The 23,534-nt window shown below is 42.6% G+C and overlaps 1 protein-coding gene across 1 annotated transcript in view; it reads left to right on the forward strand.

The window, feature by feature from the left end:
* DYNC2H1 (dynein cytoplasmic 2 heavy chain 1) overlaps positions 1-23,534 on the forward strand; it is a 6,555,988-nt gene that overhangs the window by 309,899 nt on the left and 6,222,555 nt on the right. Inside the window, exon 5 of the mRNA XM_044072582.1 lies at positions 7,661-7,779. Coding sequence (XP_043928517.1) covers positions 7,661-7,779 — 119 coding nt within the window. The remainder of the gene's footprint in view (positions 1-7,660; positions 7,780-23,534) is intronic.

The following is a 23,534-nucleotide window of genomic DNA, read 5'->3' on the forward strand; positions in this document are numbered from 1 at the left end:
GATCAGCCATGACTGGCACAGTGATAAGAAGGCATGCATGGCTAAAGGAGCAAGCTTTACCCGACCATGTTAAAGCTAAGTTGCTTGATGCTCCTATGGATAAGACAAGTTTGTTTGGTACACCTGCCCAGCAGGTTATGAAGAAAATGGAAGAAAAAGCAAAATCTGTTCAAACGGTTAAAGATTTCTTGCAGGTTCAACCCCCAAGGTTTAGCAGGAACTGGCCTGCCAAAAATTGGTCCTTTCCTGACTCCACAAGATCTCAAAGGGGCAGGAATAGACGTTCCAGAGGCAGAAACCAATCCAGAGGAGGTGCCTACAGAGGACGACAGTGGCAAGGCAACAACAGAGGCACAGACACAACCACTGCCACTACATCAACACAGCGACAGTGACTTAACCCTACATCCGCCTACCAGGGAACAAATAGCAGCACCTCTAGGCGGAAAGTTAACCTTATTTGCAAAGAACTGGCACTATATAACAAAGGACAAGTGGATTTTAAAAACCATAGATCAAGGTTACCGGTTCCACTTCCACACTTTACCAGTCAAAAGAGGAATGCCAAATCTACCTCCAAATAAAAAAACAGAGGCTCTACAACAGATAATGCAGTTAGCAAACATGAGAGCTGTGGAAAGAGTGCCAACAGCAGAGCAAGGAAAGGGGTTCTACTCCAGACTATTCCTAGTGCCAAGAAAGGAAAAAGTTGGAGACCAATTCTCGACCTGTCCACCCTAAATACATACATCATTGTCCCAAAATTCAAAATGCTGACCCTACAGCAACTTCTTCCCATGCTGGGCAAGGAGTGTTGGCTGGTAACTCTAGATCTCAAGGAGGCATACCTGCACGTCCCCATTCGACCAATCTGCAGAAGATACCTCAGATTTCTTGCAGGATCAGAGCACTATCAATTCTCAGCATTGCCCTTTGGCTTATCTACTGCCCAGAGTATTCACAAAATGCCTGGCATCAGTAATCGCCCATTGCAGACTACAGGGAATTCAAATTTACCCATACCTGGACGACTGCCTGCTACAAGGGGACAACAAAAGCAAGCTGACAACAGATTTACAAAGGGTCATTTACTTGCTACAAGCACTGGGATACACAGTCAATTTACAAAAGTCAAGGCTGATACCATCCCAAACAAGGACATTCTTGGGCTGAATTGGACACAGTAAAACAAATGGCATTCCTAACTGCAGAAAAACAAAAAGAACTTCCTCTTTACTTCTTGGCTCTAACCAAACTGAACAAGTTAACAGCGAGAAAAGTACTACAGGCCTTGGGCTTCATGGCATCATGCATAATCTTGGTCCCACTTGCCAGACTACATATGAGAAAACTACAGTGGTACCTAAAGAATTTATGGTCCCAACACAGGCACAGCCTAGAAACAGAAATCCCACTAATTCCATGCTTAAAACAGGAGTTCCTATGGTGGGCTCAGGCATGCCAGTCAAATCCAGGGCTACCCTTTCGCAGATGTCAAGCAAGCCAGACCATCACAACAGACGCTTCAGACCTAGGATGGGGGCCCACATGCTGGACAAATGCGTGCAAGGATTGTGGACACAGGATCAACTTCACCTGCACATCAACCTAAAAGAAATGCTGGCAGTAAAACTGGCAATCCAAAAGTTCAGACCATTTCTCCAAGAGGGCCAGTTGATGATAAGGACAGACAACACCACAGTCATGTGGTACATCAACAAACAGGGAGGCACTCATTCATACCCCTATGCAGAATGACTTTGGAGCTGTGGACCCTGGCACTCAGCTACAACATCCAGTTACAGGCAATATTTGTACCGGGAAAAGAAAATACTCTAGCAGACATACTAAGCAGAAACACATCAGATGCCCACGAATGGAAGCTGCACCTGGACATTTTCAAGACCATCTCAAAGAAATGGGGAATGCCTCAGATAGATCTATTCGCATCACCTCTCAATCACCAGCTCAAAAAATTCTGCACAAGGACATTCCACCCACTAGCATGGAAGGTGGATTCGCTCTCCTTCAGCTGGAAAGGCCTAACAGCATATGCATTCCCACCTCTTCCCTTGATACACAAAGTACTACTAAAAATCAAGGAAGAACGTCCAAGGATAATCCTGATAGCTCCAAATTGGCCAAGACAACACTGGTACCCACTGCTGAGGAGCATGTCTCGGAACAATATGTGGCTAATACCCCTGATGCCTTTGATGTTAACTCAGAACAACTACAGCATCATACATCCAAACCTAAAAACGTTGCAACTGGCTGCATGGAACATCACATAGCAGCAGCTAATCCAGAACTTTCCCAAAGAGTTAAAGACATTATTCTTGAAGCACGCAGACCTTCAACAAGAAGGAACTATGCTGGAAAATGGAAACGGTTTGTCATTTGGTGTACTGAAAGAGGAAAAGAGGTGTCAAACATAGATATGCCTAACATTCTGGAGTATCTGGCCGAACTTCTTCATTCAGGCCTCTCCTACTCCTCCATCAAGATACATGCATCAGCTATTTCAGCAGAATACAGCTTTGATCCACCTGTTTTTTCGCACCCTTTGCTCAGGCAGTTCCTCAGAGGAATCAAGAATGTAAAACCTCCAAGGAAACCACCATTACCAGCTTGGGACTTAAACTTTGTACTAGAAAAATTGACACTATCACCCTTTGAACCAGCAGCAACAGCAGACCTACAACACCTGTCATGGAAAACTGCTTTCCTACTGGCAATTACCTCAGCAAGGAGGGTTTCAGAACTACAGGCCTTAATGGCAGTGCAACCCTTCCTAATCTTCCACCAAGATAGAGTGTCCATGAGGACTAATCCTACATTTATGCCTAAGGTGGTATCCAGAGTGTCTTTAAACCAGGCAATCCACCTACCTACCTTCTTCCCCAACCCACAAAACAGAGGGGAAAGAATACTACATACCTTGGATGTACATAGACAGCTACGCTACTACTTGGACAGAACAAAAATAGCAGAAAGACTGACCAGCTTTTTGTAGCCTATGCAACAGGAAGGGAAGGAAAAGCTATTTCCAAACAGACAATCTCCAAATGGATAGGAAATTGCATACGATTCTGTTACTCCTTCCATGGAAAACCAATTCCACAGAACATAAGGCCTCATTCTACAAGGGCAACAGCCACTACCACAGCCTTCTTACGAGGAGTGGCAACCAAAGACATTATTGAGGCGGCTACTTGGACCTCCGTGCATACATTTGCCAAGCATTATAATTTGCCTCTATACTCCAGATCCCGAGCAGGGTTTGCCACTGCTGTACTGCAAGGGATCCTAAACACACCATAATCTAGTTTTATCCTCCTCCCCTAGTTGGCTATGGTATTCTACCCAGTTGTTATGACTGCAGATGCATCCATGAAGGACATAGTACAGTTTTGTACCTACCATAAATGTAGATGTCCGAACTGGATAGCATCTGCAGTCAGGATTACCCTCCCTCCTTCCCCTCTGTGGTACTCCTAGGGTGTTTACTCTCCTAATAGCTAGCTGGTGGGGGGGAGTCTTTTATGGTGTATTTGTTTGTATATATATGTACATACATGCTTATTTTTGTGTTTACCTCTATCTTTTTGGAAACATTGGCATCTATCCAAATTTTAGCCTTCAAGAGGGCTTCTGGCATCTGGGGCAAGAAACACTGAGGAAAATGGCGTCGGCTGATGCCTTTATACCCGAAGACCAACAGAGATGACGTCGGGTGAAGTGCGACATCAGCCGAAGCCGGACCCGGACTTTGGAATCCGGCCGACTGAGGGGCTGCCTGACGACAGGACAACCCAGTTGTTATGACTGCAGATGCTATCCAGTTCGGACATCTACATTTATGGTAGGTACAAAACTGTACTTTATGTTAGGAACCTGGGTGGTAATTCCCAGATATGCTCAGAATTAGTCCAAAATGACAAAAAATACACTGAACCCACAGACATTGCCAACATCCTAGCTGACAGGTTCAGCGCAAACCCCCTCCCACAAAAGGGCAAATATCTATCCCAGCAGAGTGCTGCCCCCCTGACATCTCAGATGCTCAGGTAAGAGCCGCCCTCTCCAAAGCAAAAAACACAGCATCAATGGGACCAGATGGTGTCCCGGGCTGCCTCCTACATGATCTCCAAGAAGAGCTAAACCCAAACATAAAACTACTGTTCAATCTCAGCCTTACTACAGGATATGTGCCCAAAGAGTGGCGTACAGCAACAGTGGTCCCTCTCCATAAAGGTGGTGCCTCAACGGATCCTGGAAACTATCACCCCATAAGCCTGACTAGCTTGGTCTGCAAAGCTATGGAAAGGATCATCATGGACCTTATAAATAAAGATATTGGGGACCTACAGACACTGGATCCTACCCAGTTCGGCTTTGTTAAGGGCAGATCCTGCCTCTTGAACCTGGTTGGTTTCTTTGAAACAGTCACCAAGGCCATTGATGAGGGGAAGGTGATCCACACAGCCTACCTGGACCTCGCAAAAGCCTTCGATACAATACCCCACTCGGGCATTATAGAATAAGCTCACCAGCTTAAATATAAACCCCTATGTCACTAGATGGATTGCAAACTGGCTCAAGGACAGAACCCATATGGTTAGAATTGCTGGAGCCATGTCAGACTCCAAACCAGTTACAAGTGGTGTCCCACAAGGCTCAGTCCTGGGACCTCTCTTGTTCGGTATATATTTCTCTGAGGTACAGGCCAACACGGAAGGACTGTGGCTGACCAAGTTCGCAGATGACTGCAAACTGGGCGCCATAATCGAGACTCCAGCCGACACAAGCATCTTCCAAAAGGGCCTCATAGAAACAGACAACTGGTGCCAGAGCCATGGCCTCAAGCTAAATGCCAGAAAGTGTATAGTCATCCCCTTTGGCAAAAACAAAGTGCCCACAAATTACCACATAGGTGGTAATCCATTAAGTACAGAAGAAGTAATTAGGGACCTGGGGACCCAAGTTGATAGCAATCTCTCATTTGACAACCACGTGGCCAAAGTGGTTAGAAAAACATTTTATATAGCCCACCTAATCATGAAGAGAATCACATCTAGATCAGGGGAGGTCATCGTGCCTCTTTACTCATCCCTCATCAGGCCCATAATTGAGTACAACGCCCCTTTTGGGATGTACCTTGCCAAACACCTGCAGCAACTGGAAAGACCCCAAAAGTACCTCACAAAGAGGATCAAAGGGCTCAAACAGATGCCATATGCTGCCCGGTTAAAGAAACTCCAGCTCTACTCAGTGGCATACCGCCTGTTCAGAGGCGATCTGTGCCTGACGTATAAAGCCATGTCCAACCCGGAATTAATGGACATGCTGCACCTCAGAAAATCCAAATCCCATCAAGCTACGCGCTCGAGAGACTTGAACCTCAGCACTGAAATAAATAGGACATGCTGGAGGGACAGATTCATAACCCAGAGGCTCCCTTCACTCTGGAATAAAATCCCAGTCCAGGTTAGGCAGAGTCCCTCATTGACTCTCTTCAAGAGGAATCTTGATGAGTGGATGGGAGATCGTAGGTTTACCCCGGGTATCACTTTTGTGTCACTGTTAGACAGTGGCACAGTATACTAACCTCGAAAAAGGGCATAGCAAAATAAATTTAAAATGGGTGGCAAAAGCCAAACACATTCTGGCTAGGCTTATAAATGCCCTAGGGCAGATAGCCTAGTATGAACCTATGAACCTAAACGTTATTGAAGAAATCGGGGACATTGTCACAGGAAACCCTTTTCTGATTAACATCTTAGGTGAAGCCCCTTCCTTTGTTTATAGGAAGGCCAGGAGCATTAGAAGTTTTGTTGAATTTAAACCTAGACCATATGAGAGAAATACTAAAAGATGTGAAACTAATTGTACATTTTGTATATTTATACAGCAAGGTGATAGTTTTTATTGCCCTTATTCAAAGAAAATCATTAAGACCAGTGCAGGGGGTGACAACACTACAAATGTAATTTACAGGGCACAGTGCAATGAATGTGATGCATTCTTTGTGGGCAAGACTGTAAATAAACTCAAGCATAGGATTTCATGTCATCTATCAGAAATTTGCTCTGGATGTAAAAATAATGAACTAGCCAGACACCTTTCTCTTCATAAAAGACAAACATGTTTTAAGTTCCAGATCCTGGATCACATAGACATGGGTGATCTTGAAGGAGACAGCCCGAATATTCTGGAAAAACATGAACTCGTGGCAATTAAAGCTGAACTCTTATAGGAAGCCTGGACTATACTACTACTGTTCAATTAAAAGTGCACTGGAACTTAGAAAATTGCCACATTGTTTACATGACTAAATTTATTTAATTTATTCTAATTTTATTTTATTTTATTCTACCAGTTGGTTTTAAATACCATTTTAAATCAGTTGTAATTTTAGTGTATATTTTGTTTCCATCATCATACATGTTTTCTTATTATTTTTCTTTTTCTATTTCTCTTTTTTTCCACTTTATTCAAAATGATGTGTAATAACTATACTAACTAATTATACAATTATATGTACTTTTATAGATAGTTCTTGTACACAGACCTGAAGAAGTCTAGAAGGACGAAAGCGATCTTTGTTAACAATAGGTTATGAAAATAGAATATGATTTTTACAATTGATTTTTTACATGCAAAGTGTATATATGTATATATATATATATATATATATATATATATATATGTGTGTGTGTGTGTGTGTGTGTGTATATATATATATATATATATATATATATATATATATATATATATATATATATATATATATATATATATATTTTTTTTTTTTTTGATTGCCAGATGGACTAAGGTTTATATATTTCTAGCCATGTAGTATATTGTCTTGGATAAGATCACAGACTTAATAATCTACTTAAATAAAAGAGGTACCACATCATTATAAATTTTATGTAAAGTACATAAGGGTTATATTATTATGACTGCTACTAAGTAGAGCAGGACCAGCTCGAATGTCACACTGGGGGAAGGGATGTGAATTTAACATGTGTACCAATAACACTTTGTTTTACAGCACAATGGACCATTCCCCTTGCCTGATAAAAAGTATATATATATTTAGAAAGCTTGTGAGAAAACTATTAACTGTATTTTTGTTTTACTTGGATTGCTTGTCTGTGTACTTAAAGGATTTTCAACTGGAAACAGACTGACTGCCAGCCTTGCTTGGATTACTTTCGAATACTTAGTAATTCTGTACAATTATATATTTTTTATCATTATTATTTTTTTTTGACTTAAGACAAGTTTAAGTTCACTACTTCTACCACTACTGTCTGATCTGATTAATATACAGTGATTAACTTGAGATATATGGACTGAAAATCTTCCACACAGAGAAGTTTCTTACAATGTTTTGTTTTTGGACCCACTATACTTGTTTAGTGGGTTGTTTTGAGACTTCGGGGATACCACTGAGATTACTTGTTTTTTATGATTTATGATAAGCATATTTATTTACAGTGCTACTGTATTATTGTGAAAAATATTGCTGTATTTACATTTTTGTACTTGTCTCCGTTATTGGCAAGAAACATTTGATTAAATAATGTACAATTACTTGACTGAGATGGAAGCAGTTTGGTGACATCATATTTTGCCATTTGTTTTACAGGCATTCTGACACCAAATGATGAGTTTCAGTACTGGTTGGAACTTGCAGCAACAGCAACTAAACAAAACACTAGAGAACAAGCACAGAGTTTTAGTGATTTATTCAACACTATTTCAGAGGTTTGTGTAATAGGAAAGGTTATTTGAAGGAGCTGACATTTTATTTATCACAGACTTTTGTAATGTAGTTTATGTAATGACTGTAAATTACTCTTTCCTTATGGAGTATTCTTGAACAAAAAAGGAATCATAATTATTTATCATAATCCACCCTGAGGCAAAGACATGATTTTCTTGTAACAAAAGAAATGTTATAATTACTTTTACAGTAAATGGCTGATTGATGATACTAGTAAATTTATATTATTTGGTGTCATTGAGGCCATGTCTTTGGTCTTGGAGAGCGCAGATATGATCTGATCTCCAGAGATACTAGGCAGAAGACTGTCATCAGATATGCCTGATTGGGGACAGGAGGATGAAGTTTGCACCAAATCTGATAGCAGGTTGGCAGTTTCCTCCAGTACAGTATGATTGGTACCATCTACTGCCAGTTTAGCACATAGCTGGGCGTTCCCTTTTAGATTTTGGACATCGTTAAAGCATGTCTTATGATTATCCTTAGCTAGGGATGCTATTTTAACTTCGTAATTAGCATTAGAGGATTTTATAAGATTTCTGATTTGCTTGTTCAAGCTGTGGAGGGAATTCTGCTGCTGCTGAGCCAGTTCCCTCTTGTTCATAGACATCAGTTTTTTCCTTTTGTTATATAACCTGTTGATACTTGCGGTCCATCAGGATGACTTGTTTTTTTTGGGGGGGAATATCTTTGTTTTAATCTGGTTAGGTACAGCTGAGTCTATACAATTGCTTAAGTGTTTGTACAGAACATTTATGTACACTTCTGTGTAGTAGTCACTGTTGGCTATGATTTCAGGGGATATAAAAAGTTTTATATCATCACTTAGTAGGCTGTAGTTTGCTCTGGAAAAGTTTTTTGTTCCTGTGATGGTGACAGGTCCAATAGTTAACTTCAGACTAGACTGATTTATAGCCCGTCCTTACTAGGGAGGCCATCACACAGGGGGAGGGGAGTGCAGTGACCCCCCCCCCATGTTGGTGAGTACTATGTTTAGGACAATTGAGCCCCTTATGGGGATGCAGGCTATCTGTTCTAGAGCATTTGTATTGACAAAGTCCAGGAACCGATCATGTCTGTGCTCATGTGTGTCACCCAGTCGATGGAAGGATAGTTGAAATCTCCCATGACTGAGGTGTTGGATTTTGTGGTGAGTGACTCCAGTAAGTTCAGGTAGGCGGTGTTCTTTTATTAGTTCATTGTCAGGGATCTATAGCTGGCACTGATGTGTTAGGGCATTTTGCCTATTATAGTTATTTGGACATGGAGTAGTTCGAGAGTCATACTACTTGACCAGTGCTGACGTGTACTTGGCTTTATTGAAGATGGATACAACTCCACCTTGGTTCTTTCATGCTCATTTTTAGGTCTGAATGTGTGGAAGGTATTGTAGCCTTGCATGGCTGGGATGGCTCCACGGCCTTGAACCATGTCTTGGTGACTGCACAGATGTCAGCATCCTCCAAAATGTGGAGTGCAGTTTCATGTTTAGACTCCTAGCATTAAGCAGTAGTACCTTGAGTTTGTCTCCAGTGGATTTTATTATGTCGAAAATCATTGACTAGAAAAGGCACTATGGGGAAGCAAGCACCTTTCCCAGTATCTGAAAGCCTAGAGGAGACCGGTGCAGACCATCTCTGGAAAAGCAGCATGGCCCATCTCTGGCAAAGCAGCATGGCCTGTCAACCATTTTTCCCAGCCTGATAGATACTGGATCCCCCTGGACTGACACTACAAGCCAAGTTGTTGAAGTTTCTCATTTTTTGTTTATATTGTGGCATCATCCTGGGTGAAGGTAGTATGCTGCTTAGGGCTAGGGTCATACCTGCGTGAGACACACAATCTGAGAGTTAAGTTACTTCTCTCTTCATATAGTCCAAAGAGGTGCGTCTCAAGTCATTCACCCCAACATGGACTGTGACAGTCATAACAGTACTTGTTGTTGAGTAACTTGAGTGCATGTGTGATTTGACAGATCCTCACACCCGAGAGGCAGCTGACTGTGACCTTCTCCTTGTCCAGCATGGTGAGCGGGACATCTGTGTGTCTCACTATGGAGTTGCCTGTGACCAAGATATTAGGTTCTGAGGTGTTTGTCTTAGCTGCTTATTTGCTGACACATTAGTATATATGTTATGTGTAGTGTTTTCTATTTGCACAGCAGTGTGTGCAAGTTTGAGAGGTCTCTGATCTTTTGGTAGGCTTCTAGTGAGTACCTCCACTTGTGTAGATTTTTGTGTCGTGACCTTATTTTGTGTGAGAGGTGACACTTGTTTGTTGTCTGGTTTGTTGTTACATGAGAGAATGAGAGAACCTATCCAATTTCATAGTGTAATTACATCTCTCACATAGGGTATTTGTTTTAGGATTAAGTGGTTGTCGCTGTACATGAGGCAATTACCATATTGCTTCAGGATGCCCATGTCAATCAGGCAGGCCAGTGAAATGATGGAAGACTGCCCTTTCATGATAGCAGGTTTTTCCCATATGCACTATAAGGGAAGGGAGCGAGTTAGTTTGACCAGTTTTTGTGCTAGGACTAATAAAGGTGCTTGTTCTCTTGAACGCTTTGAATAAGTGTGGCATTGTTGCTTAGTGTGCAGCTGAGCTGGCCCGTACTACAGTAAGAAAGCTTGGGGAGGGTTCCACTGTCAGAATGTTGAAGGAAAAATCGAGTTTCGATGCATTTGCGTCTATACAGGGCATCATTAACCCCTGTTGCATGGTGCGCTGCAATGCACATATGCAAGGCTAAAATACAGCAAAATTAAAACACTCTTAAGCTGATGTACCAATAGAAAAGCACACAGTGAACCTTTCTCTTGCAGTCCCCAGTTCAGACATGGCTGGATTCAGACTCTTCTGCCACAAGAGTGCAGGGGAGTCATTCTTAATGTAAAATAGCTGGTTTAGTGCTTAAGTGTAACAATAACATGCTCGATTCAGACAGTCTGAATCTAGTCAGTGCTATCTAGATATCGTAACAGTACAAATGAAGTGCAGAGAAGTACAAAAAAATACTTGGAGCCCTTTTGCGTTTTTCGTAGCTCAGGTAGACCAGGTAAACAACTACTGCCACTAGATGAATAACCCCTGTCCTAATGTAAAAACACAGTAAATGAGTGTCCAGAGTGAAATGTTACAACAGACTTAAAGATATGGATACAGTAAACAGCTTATAAAAGTATGATTATTCAGTAAGAGTACTTCACTTTGAATAAATGAGCCAAGAGCCACTCAGTTGTACAGAGTTTATAAAGGCACTAAAAAAACAGGGTCTCTATTAGCAAATCAAAAAACCCTTTACGCGAATACCTAAACGGCGACACATATAACGTGAATCCCGAACACACTAAACAGCGAAAAATAAAATATCGAACTGTCATAGTCAGCCAACCCCACCACCTGCTACATACCTACCCAAACAAAATAAATTAACCACATACGTACACTAACCAAACCCTACTTCTTACCTAAAGTAAAGCACCAAAACCCTACTTATAACTCTACATTAAACCCCACATACACAACTATCTATGCACTATCCTTAAACCCTCCCTAACCCTAAGGTCCATAACTACAACACACTTCCCCTACATACACCCAAAAAAATAAATAAATAAATAATATGCCTACATACAGTTAAAAAAAAAACCCTACTTCTAACATTACACTAAATCTTGCATAAATTAACTATCTATTCACTTACCTTAACCCACATCCTAACCCTAAAGTCCTGTCTATCGCACACTTACCTTATGGAGCTGTACCGCAGATGGGCCAACCATTACACCTCGACATTTAAATTTTTGTGGTTTTGACCGTTCAGCGTTTACGTATTTTGTGCAGTACGTGTCGCTCTTTTCGTATTCGTGATTACCGTTTTTCGATCTGGTAATAGGAACCCAAAAAAACAAGATAAGCTGATAAATAAGCCCTCCAGCCATTAAAAGTACATTCAGAAATCTCAAGTATTTACCCAACCTAAACAGACCAGGCTACTTCCCAGTGCACTAGAAGGAAAATCCACTAACCTCTTTTGATGTAAAAACAAGTGTTTGCTAGAGTGTAGAAATACACTACTGTATCCAGTAGCTAGCTAAATAATGAAGTCAGATCAAGTAGAACAGACATTGGGAGGTAAAATGCACTTTTTCATTGTAAGCACAGGGAGAGGCAAGTAAATGGCTCAGGATATATCAACAGCAGTTCAGAAAGGGAGGAGTTTATTAAGCTCATTTTACAGTAGTGGTGGGCAGCTTAAAATCACCAGGTTTAAAAAAGCAGATCAACGAAGGGGAGGGTGGGTGAGAAAAAACAGCGAATCGCCAACTGTGCTTTAGTTTATACACGCTTGAAGTCTTTTCAGACAGACAGGGGCTTTGACTTTCAGTGAGTAATTTAAGTATCACCCAAGAGACCATTTAACCAATGAAAAAACATGACATGGGCAGCTTAGTTAATTTAAGTGTCTGCCTCTCACATAGAACAAATACACCAGGCCAAGCAGAGTTCTTCAAACAGAAAACAAAGTGGAGCAGTTAACAGAAAGCAGCTCCATCAGTCACAGACAAAAAAAATAGGTTTACTTTCCTTCCCCAACAGCAGATCATCACATTTATGGCTACGGCAGATAAACCCCAGAAAAAATTTATAGCAAACAATGTTTTCTGTTTGGTACAGTGCTTGATGTAATCAGTGCATGGAGTTTAATAGTGTGTTTAAAGATTCGTGTTCAAATGACTTGGAAGCTTTCCCAGTGAAAGAGAAACTGTCACATATAGAAGCACAAGAGGTCAGTATGGAGAAGGCTTCTGTCACGGAGGCTGCCCTGTCTCATGAAGCAGAGTAGTCTCAGATTGCATAAAATTAGTTCACCCACTCATTCTGAGTAACTCTGCTCAGGGGCTGTCTGCGTATGCATAAAAAGTATGGTTGGTGCAGTACAGTAAATAAAAGTGGGAAAAGCAGGACAGAATCCTTAAGTTTACTAAACTTGCATAAGAAATGGTGGTCTTCACAACATAGTTTGTTATGACGGTGTAGAGTACCAGCTGCAGAAACTAGAAGGATTTACCATGCAGGTGTTAGGACCGCTTAACACAAACTTTCCCAGGTGACCGACTGTACTGTAGGCCATCAGTGGTGTAGCTAGCCTGTTTTCCTCTGATGTGATAGCTCCTTCAAAAAGAAAAAAATTCTGCTCTCATTTTAAACTCTCGCAAGCAGCAGCTGTCATCCTGGGAGTGCTAGTGTTCTGAGAACAAATGCAATGCCAGCATGCATTGAAGACTGGGAATTTAGAGTTTCTGTCTGTAATACTTTTCATCTGGGGAGGTTAGCCCCTTTACCCCACCTTAGCTACACCTCTTTATTTTATTATTTTTTTTAACAAGAAACATCTTTATTAAATTATCACTTATGACACTGGCAATCATACATTTATACAAATGAAAACAAACCATGTTGCCATAATCCCAGCTGCAAGCATTTTACATCACAAACCATATTGACATAATTCTAGTTGCAAACATTATACATCACTTATAATTTACCCAATCATTGTCAGTCATACATTACATAGCTCATTCAAGTCCTGACTTCTTTAAATTTCATTCCTCCCCTATATGTATTGTTCCAATTTCCAAGCAAAAATCCTAAATTTTCTAGAGTTTGTTGCATATATAGGCGACATATGTATATTTGGGTCTATGTTATATAATCGGTTTCAAAACTTCAAACTCAGTATGTCGAATGACATATGAGCGAAGTTTGAAACATCAAATATATAATAAAAAAGTAAAAAAAAAACTTAACTGAATGCTCTGAGCAGGGGGGCAAGCCCCCCTGCACCCCCCACACTCTCCTACTTAAACATACCAACTCCGAGATCACACTTCAGTGCAGAAAAGGGAAATTCACCCATTCTGCGCTGTACAGAGCCGTTCGCAACCTTCGAAATTTTGAAAGTTCGATCATATGGTGTCAGCCATATGGCGTTCAATCGTTCGATTATCTAATAGGGACCTGTATATTCCCCATTGTTTCTTTGTGAATTGCTTATTCAGTCTCTCTTCCCAATCCTTTCTAAACTCCTCTGACTGGCTCTTATAGTTATCATGCAATATTTTATATGCTGTTCTAATTATTCCTTTTTTAATGGTAGCTTCTGTTTTAAGTTCTACTAAAAACTCTACCAGTGCTGGTCTTTAGTTCAGGACTCCTGTATTTCTTTCTCTTTGCCTGTAGTCTGATATCAATCCTTGATGGGAAAGGCAATCTCTAACCTGCAGTCCAAATAAATTCTTGAGGTCTTCCCATTCTATTACCTTTCCCTCTCTAGTTATTTTTCCCAGTACCTTGGTTGTTTTGCCACTTTTCTCCAATACATTCCAGCCCCCTCTTGCCTGTTGTCTGTATCCCTAATTGCTGTCATCCCTATCAGCAGAATCTCCTTTCTCCATTCCCATGCTGGTTTAGTACTTGGAATACTTTCTGATACTTTGTGAATATAATATTCTGTATGATTATTGTTGTTATTCTTAAAGATCTGCATCCCAAATCCCAGTCAGTCCTTGTTTCTTGAGCCCCCCTTGTTTCATCATCATCCCTTTCCACTTTGAGTTGTAGTTTTCTGATTGTGCTATGTATAGGATCCTTAACTGTGTAGCTCTGAAATACCCCTTCAAATCAGGCAATCCCAGTCTGCATTGTACTATTGGAAGAATCCGCTTATCCCAATTGATTCTTGCCGGCTTCTCCTCCCAGATAAAATCCTTCAGCTATGTATTAACTGCTTTCCACAGCTTCTCCTATGGTTGATAAAAATATGCCTGACCTGTGTGTAAGACTAAAGGGACTAATTACATTTTAACTCCTTGTAGCTTACTATCGATATTCATATAACAGCTTCCATTTTCTCAGTGTTTTTGCATTATGTTTTGTTTACTCTCTTCCCACATACCCTTAACTGCCACAGTGGAATCATGTTTAATCCATATTTCTAAGTACTTCATTTTTTCATGCACCCATAAATATGAATATTGCTGAACCAATTTGTATGTGGGTACATAATTTGCCACTATTGCCTTTGTTTTTGCCTCATTAATTTTGTATCCCAAAAATATTTGAAACTGTCTCAAAATGTTCCACAAAACTGTAATGTCCCTTTTCTGGCTTTGTCAGGTCTAAAATAATGTCATCTGCAAATAGAGACAGCTTTTTCTGACTACCATATCAACTATATCCCTGAATTTCTGAGTCCCTTATTTTCTTTGACAGTAGTTCTAAATATAATGCAAATAACAAAGGGGATCCCCTGTCCGATTCCTCTGCTCAAGCAGAAATTATCTGAGAGCATCCCACCCACTTAAATTTTCACCTCTGATCCCTGCTATATCCTCCTAATCAACCTTATAATTTTTTCAGGAAATACAAATCCTTCCAGTGCCCTGATCATAAAGTCCCAGCTTACACTGTCAAATGCTTTCTCTGCATCAAGACCCAGCAACAGCAGTGGTATTTTCTTACATTCTCCTTCTGTTTGGATCATCAATGTTCTTTTAATGTTTCAGATGTTTGCTTCCCCTCCACAAAACCGTACTGATCCATATCTATTAATTTTGGCATCACTTTTGCCATTCTTTTAGCCATTATAGACGCAAACACTTTCTATTCAATGTTTATTATTGAAGTGGGTCTGTATGAAGCTGGATCTGATGGATCTCTGCCCTCTTTAGGTATTTCAACTACCACCATTCTCTTCCAGGATGGTTGGTACTTGTCCTCCTCTTAAAATACTGTTAAACAAAACCTTCCAGGTCTTTATCAGTTTTTTCCCTTCTAGCTTCCAAACATACGGGAATACCATCTATTCTTGGAAACTTTTCTGTAGATTGGTTATATATCGCCGTTTTTATCTAGTCTCCTCCTATCCCATCTGTTAGTGATTGAGCCTTATCTGCCTCTAATCTCATCATATTTAATTCTTTCATTAACATTTCCATTTGTACCTTTTCTTGATTTCCATATTTCTCTGCTGTATACAGACTTTCATAGAATTTCCAAAATATTTCCAATACCTCTACAGGATTTCCTGTTACCTTCCTTGTTATAGGCTCCCTAAGGTTGGCAATGGCTCTCTCTACTTTTTGTTGCCTGAGTCATCGTGCTAAAAGTTGTGCTCTACAGTTATCAAACAACAGTTGCATAACAGCCATCTTTCTAAACTCATGCATATGATTGAGGTAATCCCTTATTTATTTTTTAGTATTCTGCTTTTGCCCGTCCTCTTGTTCTTTGAGATTCCCCCTATTCTGCAATACTTTAATATTTGTCAGTCTCTCTAAATAATTCTTGTTACTACTTAACCATATCTCCCACTTTAATTTTATCAAACTCCTTAGCTATATTTTCAGGAAAAAATCTATCTTCTCTAATAGCTCCTGAATCACTTCCACTACCCATTCCTTAAATTCCTCTCTTTTTGATAGGTGGAAAAGCACCAGTGTCTCATTTTTATTTCATTATCCTATGTTTTCATTTTAGTTATTGTTGGCACATGATCTGAAATAGTTATTGGGTGCACATCAAGACCTTTAATTAAATGCACATGTTCTGTGAAATGTAAATTCTGTCTAGCCTAGCCCAGTTTTTGTATCTTAGGGAGTAATATGTAAATTCTCTCCAAACTCCTAGTACTGAATTCACATCTTCATTGCCAAATATTTTCATAATTTTTTTTCAAAAGTATACCCTCCTTTGTTATACTTTCTCTTATGGGCCCCCCAGACATGTCTTCACTGCTGCAAATTAAAAGTTGGGACTTGATGAGCAGGGCAGTGTTAGCATTTGCATTTCCTGAATCAAATTCCAGTCACCACCTATAAGTAATATTCCTTGCTGAAAGCTGATTATTTCTCCCAGATTTTTCTTGAGCTCTTTTATAGCAGTTTTAGGTTTAATATAAATACATGCCAGTATGATCCTCCTCTCTTGCTATAGTAGACCCTTTGTACTACAAATCTACCATTATTATATTTTTTATCCTCTTATATCACTATTGGAGCCCCTCTTGCAAATTCATATTAGGGCTCCTCTTTTACTTTGGCCCTGGTATTCCACTGAATAACCATCCTGAAAACCTTTCTTTATCAAATTCACACATTCACTTCTTTCCAAGTGTACCTCCTTTAGCATAGCTATTTGCAATCTACTCTTTCTTTTTTGTATTTATCTGTATTACCACTGACATTTAAAGATATCACAGAAAGCATCATTGTATTAAAGTATTGTTATTCTCACCTTTTATATGTAAAAGTTTTTTTTTTTTAATTAAATGTCCGGCTTTTGTGTTACATGCTTACACTGTTTTGCAGGTTGAACTTTTATACATTAGTTTCTTGTCATTAAAAAAAATAATACTCCTAAACCTATTAACTTAATACTAACTCACAAAGTTAGGTACATCTTCAGATATTGAAGTTTTACTCTCCTTATGGGAACAAATGTTCCAAACTGACAGCCACACTCACAGATTTGAAGTAACCTAAAAGAAAGGATGTTAAGTTGTCAATCTCGCCTTCATTCTTGCTGGATGGGTTCGGAGCCGATCCTCGGCTCCGACTCGGCACTTGATAAGCTCAAGAGTCACTTCCACCAGCTCGAGGCAGCCCCATATCCCATGATGCAAGGTGGAGATTACTCAGATCTCGTTTGCCACTTCGCTCATGAGGTAACTTTTTACCAGCTCCTGGTAAGTGAATTTTTCTACCTTTTTTTCTGAGACTTTAGTCCACCCCAGTACTTTATATTTATATATATATTACTTTGTTAACTTCCCGATTCACTTAGCCCTATTCCCGTTAGTGTCCCGTTCCCTTTATTCATATTTTTGCTAGTCGGGCCTTAGATCTTTACCCCTCCTATATTTTTCCTGTCAGGGTTTGTTTGGGTGTGTCTGTGTGTTTTTTCCCTGTACTTGGTTTTGTTAATCTAGTTTAATTTTTGGACTGACTGTGTAGTGTGTGTGTGATTTGGTACTCAGTCATGTCTAAAGAGGCTAGGGTCTCAGGCTTCAAGAAGTGTGACTCGTGCTGTCAGAAGATGTCTCTGACAGACTGTCACACTTCTTGTATTTATTGCCTGGGACCTCTACACCTGCAGGACTCCTGTGCTATTTGCCACTCCTTCAGCCAGAGAGTCCTGCAGGAACGTAGAAATAAACTTATTCTCAGGGGCTTATTAAAACCTGAGAGCTCCCCGGCTAAGTCCAGCTCGGGGAAGCCCTCAAAGCCTCCCAAGGCCCAGGCTTCAGTGTCCAAGCCTTCAGCCTTGGCTCCAACTCCCTCTGAGTCGAGATCGGCTCCGGCTGGAGCCAATCCTTCCTTCTCTGAAGGTTCGGTATCGGCGCCGATCGGCGCCAATATTGCTTCCATGCCTGTGTCGGCTCCGGCTGGAGCCGACACATCTCTGACCCAGCTCGGAGCCGACAAGTTGTCGGCTCCAACTGGAACCGAAGGTTCTTCGGCTCAGATGGCTCCGTCGAGAAAGAGATCCAGATCTCCGTCACTGGAGCCTATTCATTCGGCTCCGGCCTCTCCCTTACTTTCGGAGCAGAGCCATCGGAGCCGATCCTCAAGGTCTTCCAGACTCTCAGACCATGACTTGGAGAGAGTGGTGAGTAGACTGCTGAAATCACAGGCACTGGCCCAGATACTTCATAGCCCGTCTCAGCAGACGACCGCTATTCCACACCCTCCAAAAATTCCTCCTTCGACTCTCCTTCAGAGCTTGGAGCCGGAGCTTATTGGAACTGTGACTGTTGGTGCTTCGGAGCCGATACCACTCCTTTCGGCTCCGTCGTCTTCGACTCCTATCTCCTCCTTGAGACCGTCCTTGGAGGGATCCGGTCGTCGGGCTTCCCTTGTCTGTTCCGAGGGGGCGAGTGGCATCGGACCCTTGTCCGACCCCGTTCTCCCCCTCGGAGCTTCGGCTTTGGTAAGCTCGTCACCGACATCTGCTTCAGAGCCTTCCCTTTCAGTGGGGCCGGGGATTCCTGTTTCCTCGGAGCGGGAGCTCTCGGTCCTCCCCGGGAGGGGAGCCTTCGAGGTGATGAGGAGTGTACTAGCCCCCGAGCTGAGTCAACAGTCAGTCCCTTTAGCTCCTCCCTCTTCAGTGCCTGTAGATATCTCTTCCCTCTCTCTTGCTCCCGGACCCAGAGATCCATCGCCCCAGGTTTCCCCTTTGGGAATACCTTCCTCTTCCGAGGTTTCTCCTGATCCTTCAGGGGAACCCCCAGGTAAGAGGACTTGCAAGAGGAAGCATTTAGACTCCCCTGAGTCTACGACATCAGATACAGACTTAGATGAGTCTGAGGGGTCCCCAAGATCCCCCTCTGAGGATGTCTCCTTTTCAGACATTCTTGAACTCCTGAAACAGAGGGGGAACTGGCCCTCCATTAACCCCTCCAAGGATGAGTCGGTATACCTGGAGGCTTTTGGATCTCGACCCTCCACCTCCTGGGTTTCTCCGCCTTTTGACCCCCTCATGGACGTGATAGCTCAAAAGGCATGGGCATCTCCTGATTCTGTGGAATCAGTCCCCAGGAAGCCTTCTAAATTTATCACGGCCCCCACTGAAAAACAGTTTCTCACCAAAGGTGTCCCGGTTGATGCCATGGTGGTGGTGGCCGCCACCAAAAAGGAACTTGCAGATCCTTCCGTACCGGTCCATCCTCCTAACAAGGAGTCTAGGACCATGGACAGGTATGGTAAGCGGATGTTTTCCTCAGCGACCTTTGCTATGCGTTCGCTGAATTATCTATGTCACTTCACCCGACTTCAAAGAGATATTCTCAAGGAATTGGGTGAGGTGGTACAGGATCCGTCAGCTGCTGGGGCTCAAGAGAAGATTGCCTCTCAGCTGAGAATCCTAAATTCCATAACTAACTCCTCCATGCGGCTCATTTCTTATGCAGCCGATGGAGAGAGTAGAGCTGCAGGCACAGGAGTGGCTCTCAGACGTCAGTCCTGGATGCGACTTTGCAATTTTGCAGACCCCTTTAAGGCGTCCTTCACAAACTCTCCCTTCAATGGGACAACTTTGTTTGGACCTCAGGTGAAGGACACTTTGACCAGGTGCGAGCAAGACGGCAAGACTCTTTCTGCCATAGGAGTCCGTTTCTCCACCCCTTCAAGGCCTTACCCCAAAGGTCAGAAGGGAGGGAAAATGTGGTTCCGAAAATCTCAAGGAGTCACGCCTGACGCACGTGGTCAGTTTACCCCCAAAGGCAGAGGGGGTAATAACAGACACCACCCTAGGGGCAGAGGGGGTCCGCAGAACCAGGGCAGCAGAGAGCCTCTCTCTGACAAGCCCTTCCAGCATCCCTGAGGTGTTGCCCGACTGCCCACCCTTGGAGGCAGTCGGGGGGAGATTGTCACTTACCCAGAAGCCTGGCTTTCCCTTTCTCAAGACAAATGGGTACAGTCGATCATATCCGAGGGTTACAAAATACCTTTCGAGAAAAGCCTCTTCCCTCAAAAAGGATCCCTTCCAGACGTTCCACCCAGTCTAAGGGAAATTGCAAAGCTAGAGGTTTCAAAACTTCTAGAGAAAAGGGCCATCCAGCCAGTTTCAGCAGGCCATTTAGAATCCGGAATCTACTCCAGGTTCTTTTTGGTCCCCAAAAAGACGGGAGACTGGAGACCAATATTAGACCTCAGCAGACTAAACAAGTCTGTAAAAAAGACGAGTTTTCGGATGGTCACACTTCAATCGATTTTGCCCTTTCTGGACAAAGACAACTGGATGTGCTCTATAGACCTTCAGGATGCGTACTATCACATACAAATCCACAGATGCTCCAGAAGGTTTCTCCGCTTTCAGCTGGGGACCAGTCATTTTCAATTCAGAGCCCTGCCCTTTGGTCTCACCACAGCCCCCAGAGTGTTCACCAAATGCATGGCAGTGGTCACGGCTCACCTGGTCAGGGATTCCAGGTGTTTCCGTACCTAGACGACTGGCTCCTCACAGCCACCACCAGGCATCAACTTCTCCAGGCCAGGGATTACACTCTACGTCTCTGCAGCCAGTTAGGGATTTCTGTCAACTTCGAAAAATTTTCCTTATCGCCTTGCCAGTCTGTTACCTTTATAGGCGCAGATCTAGACACTACTCGGATGTCAGCAAATCTAACAAATCAAAGAATCCTGGATATCCAAAATCATGTTCGGATCATCCTATTCAGCAAAAAGGTACAAGCCAGGTTGGTCCTGAAAGTGTTAGGCCTAATGGCAGCTGCCATCACACTTCTTCCTCTGGCCCGCTTTTACATGCGTCTCCTACAGTGGATGTTGTTTACCCAATGGTCCTTCCAGCAGTTGCCCATGCGTCACAAGATCCTTGTCACACAGATCTGCAAGAGCCACCTATCCTGGTGGATTTCTTCCCCCCTAGTCCATCAGGGCAGACCATTTGTCCCCCCGGCCCCGGTAGCCACGGTCACTTCGGATGCCTCCCTGATCGGGTGGGGGGGGCATTATCAGGGCAGGATGGTCCATGGCACGTGGCAACCGTTCGAATACCACCTGCATATAAATGTCCTAGAGATGAGAGCAGTGCTTTTAATGTTGCAAGCCCTCAACGATTTTCTTCCTTTAGGAACTATCGCAGTTCACACGGACAACATGTCCGTAGTATGGTATATCAACAAACGGGGTGGGACCAAGTCCTATCCTCTGTTTCGAGAAGCTCTCAGACTTTGGCAATGGGCGATCTCCTCTCAGCGGTTTCTGATAGGAACGCATATCCCCGGGAAAACCAACATCATAGCGGACAGGATGAGCAGAGCTATACTCATGCCTCACGAGTGGTCTCTCAAACAATCTATAGCGGAAGAGATTTTTCAAAAGTGGGGCCCTCCTTGCTGCGACCTTTTTGCTACACCCCAAAACAGCAAATGCCCAGACTTCTTCTCTCTCTTTCCACTTCCAGGCCATCCCCCCAGAGACGCTCTAACCCAGGATTGGCCCTGGGGACTTCTTTATGCTTTTCCCCCTTTTCCGTTGATTCCGCAAGTGCTTCAGAAAGCTACCGACTTGAGAGCCAAGCTGATTCTCATTGCTCCTTACTGGCCTCGACAAATTTGGTTCCCGTTCCTTCATCGACATCTCTTAGTGCAGCCTTGGCATCTGGACCCCAGTTCCAGATCTTCTGACCCACCAGTCGGGTCAACTGCACCGGTCCATTCGTTCCCTCAACCTCACTGCTTGGTTGCTCCACTTCCTTTCTTAGCCAGGCTTCCTATGATCTCTAATCCCGTTAGGGATATCATAGTAGCTTCTCTAAAGTCCTCTACCAGAAGGATTTACTGTAGCAAATGGCAACGTTTTTCCTTTTGGGCAAGGTCTAAGAACATAGATCCCTTTACTGCCCCTATTCAGTCATTTTTGGGCTTCCTAGCTGAAATTTTTCACTCTGGTTCTTCTTCTTCCACAGTTAAAGTCCAGCTGGCAGCAATCTCGAATTTTCATGTCGGATTTGCAGACCAGAACATTATGTCTCACAAACTTTGCAAAGCCTTTCTCAGAGGGATCTTCCTACTTAAACCCCCTGTTAGAGATCCTCCACCGCAGTGGGATCTAAATTTAATGCTGGCATCCTTAATACTTCCCCCTTTTGAACCGGCTGCTACATGCTCGTTAAAATTTCTTTCTTGGAAGACACTCTTTCTAGTCGCTATTACTTCGGCTAGAAGGGTGTCTGAACTTCATGCTCTCTGTGTTCGTCCCCCTTACTTAGTCTTCCACAAGGATAGAGTATCTTTGAGAACTAATCCATCCTTTTTGCCCAAGGTTGCTTCTAAGACAAATTTAAACCAATCTATTGATCTTCCAGTATTTTTTCCCAATTATTCTGACAGGGCGGAACAAAATTGCATTGCCTAGATGTTCATCGCCAACTCAGATATTACTTGGACAGAACAAAGCAATCTAGAAAGTCTGATCAGCTTTTTCTTTCTTATGCTGAAAATAAGAAAGGTCTCACTGTTTCTAAGGTGACCTTATCCAGATGGCTGTCTTCCACTATTTCTTATATTTATCAGCTTAGGGGCAAACAGCTGATCTCAATACCAAAAGCACATTCTACCAGAGGCCTAGCCACATCTACAGCCTTTCAGGCTAGACTACCCTTAGACACTATTTGTGCAGCAGCCACTTGGGCCACTCCTCATACCTTCGTCTCACATTACAAATTGGATTTGGCCTCCAGGGACAGGGCAAGTTTTGGTTCCACAGTTCTCAAGAGTCTGTTCCATTGAGCCACCCAGGATAGAGGTGCTAGGGGCGCGGTCCCATCCAGCAAGAATGAAGGCGAGATTGACAACTTAACATTTAGAAGTTATGTACCTACCATAACGTTCCATGTTAGTTGTCTTCTCTCGCCTTCTTTCTTGCGTCCCTCCCTCTTGTCCCCCTAGCCTGGACAGACCTTGAACTATCCTCTTCTCTGGGAGATTTCTCCCTTGGACACCAGTTAGCTCTGCACTTAGTTACCTGGGTTCCCCTTACAGTTTTTCTCAGGTTAGTTGTTCTTCTTCCCTTGGGGGAAGATAGTAGGTATTTTTTGCTCTAGCTACCAAACAAGATCTGGGTAATCTCCGCCTTGCATCATGGGATATGGGGCTGCCTCGAGCTGGTGGAAGTGACTCTTGAGCTTAGCAAGTGCCGAGTCGGAG

The sequence above is a fragment of the Protopterus annectens genome, chromosome 5.part0 (genome assembly GCF_019279795.1).
Source record: "Protopterus annectens isolate FY-2018-M chromosome 5.part0, PAN1.0, whole genome shotgun sequence".
Taxonomy (NCBI): domain Eukaryota; kingdom Metazoa; phylum Chordata; order Ceratodontiformes; family Protopteridae; genus Protopterus; species Protopterus annectens.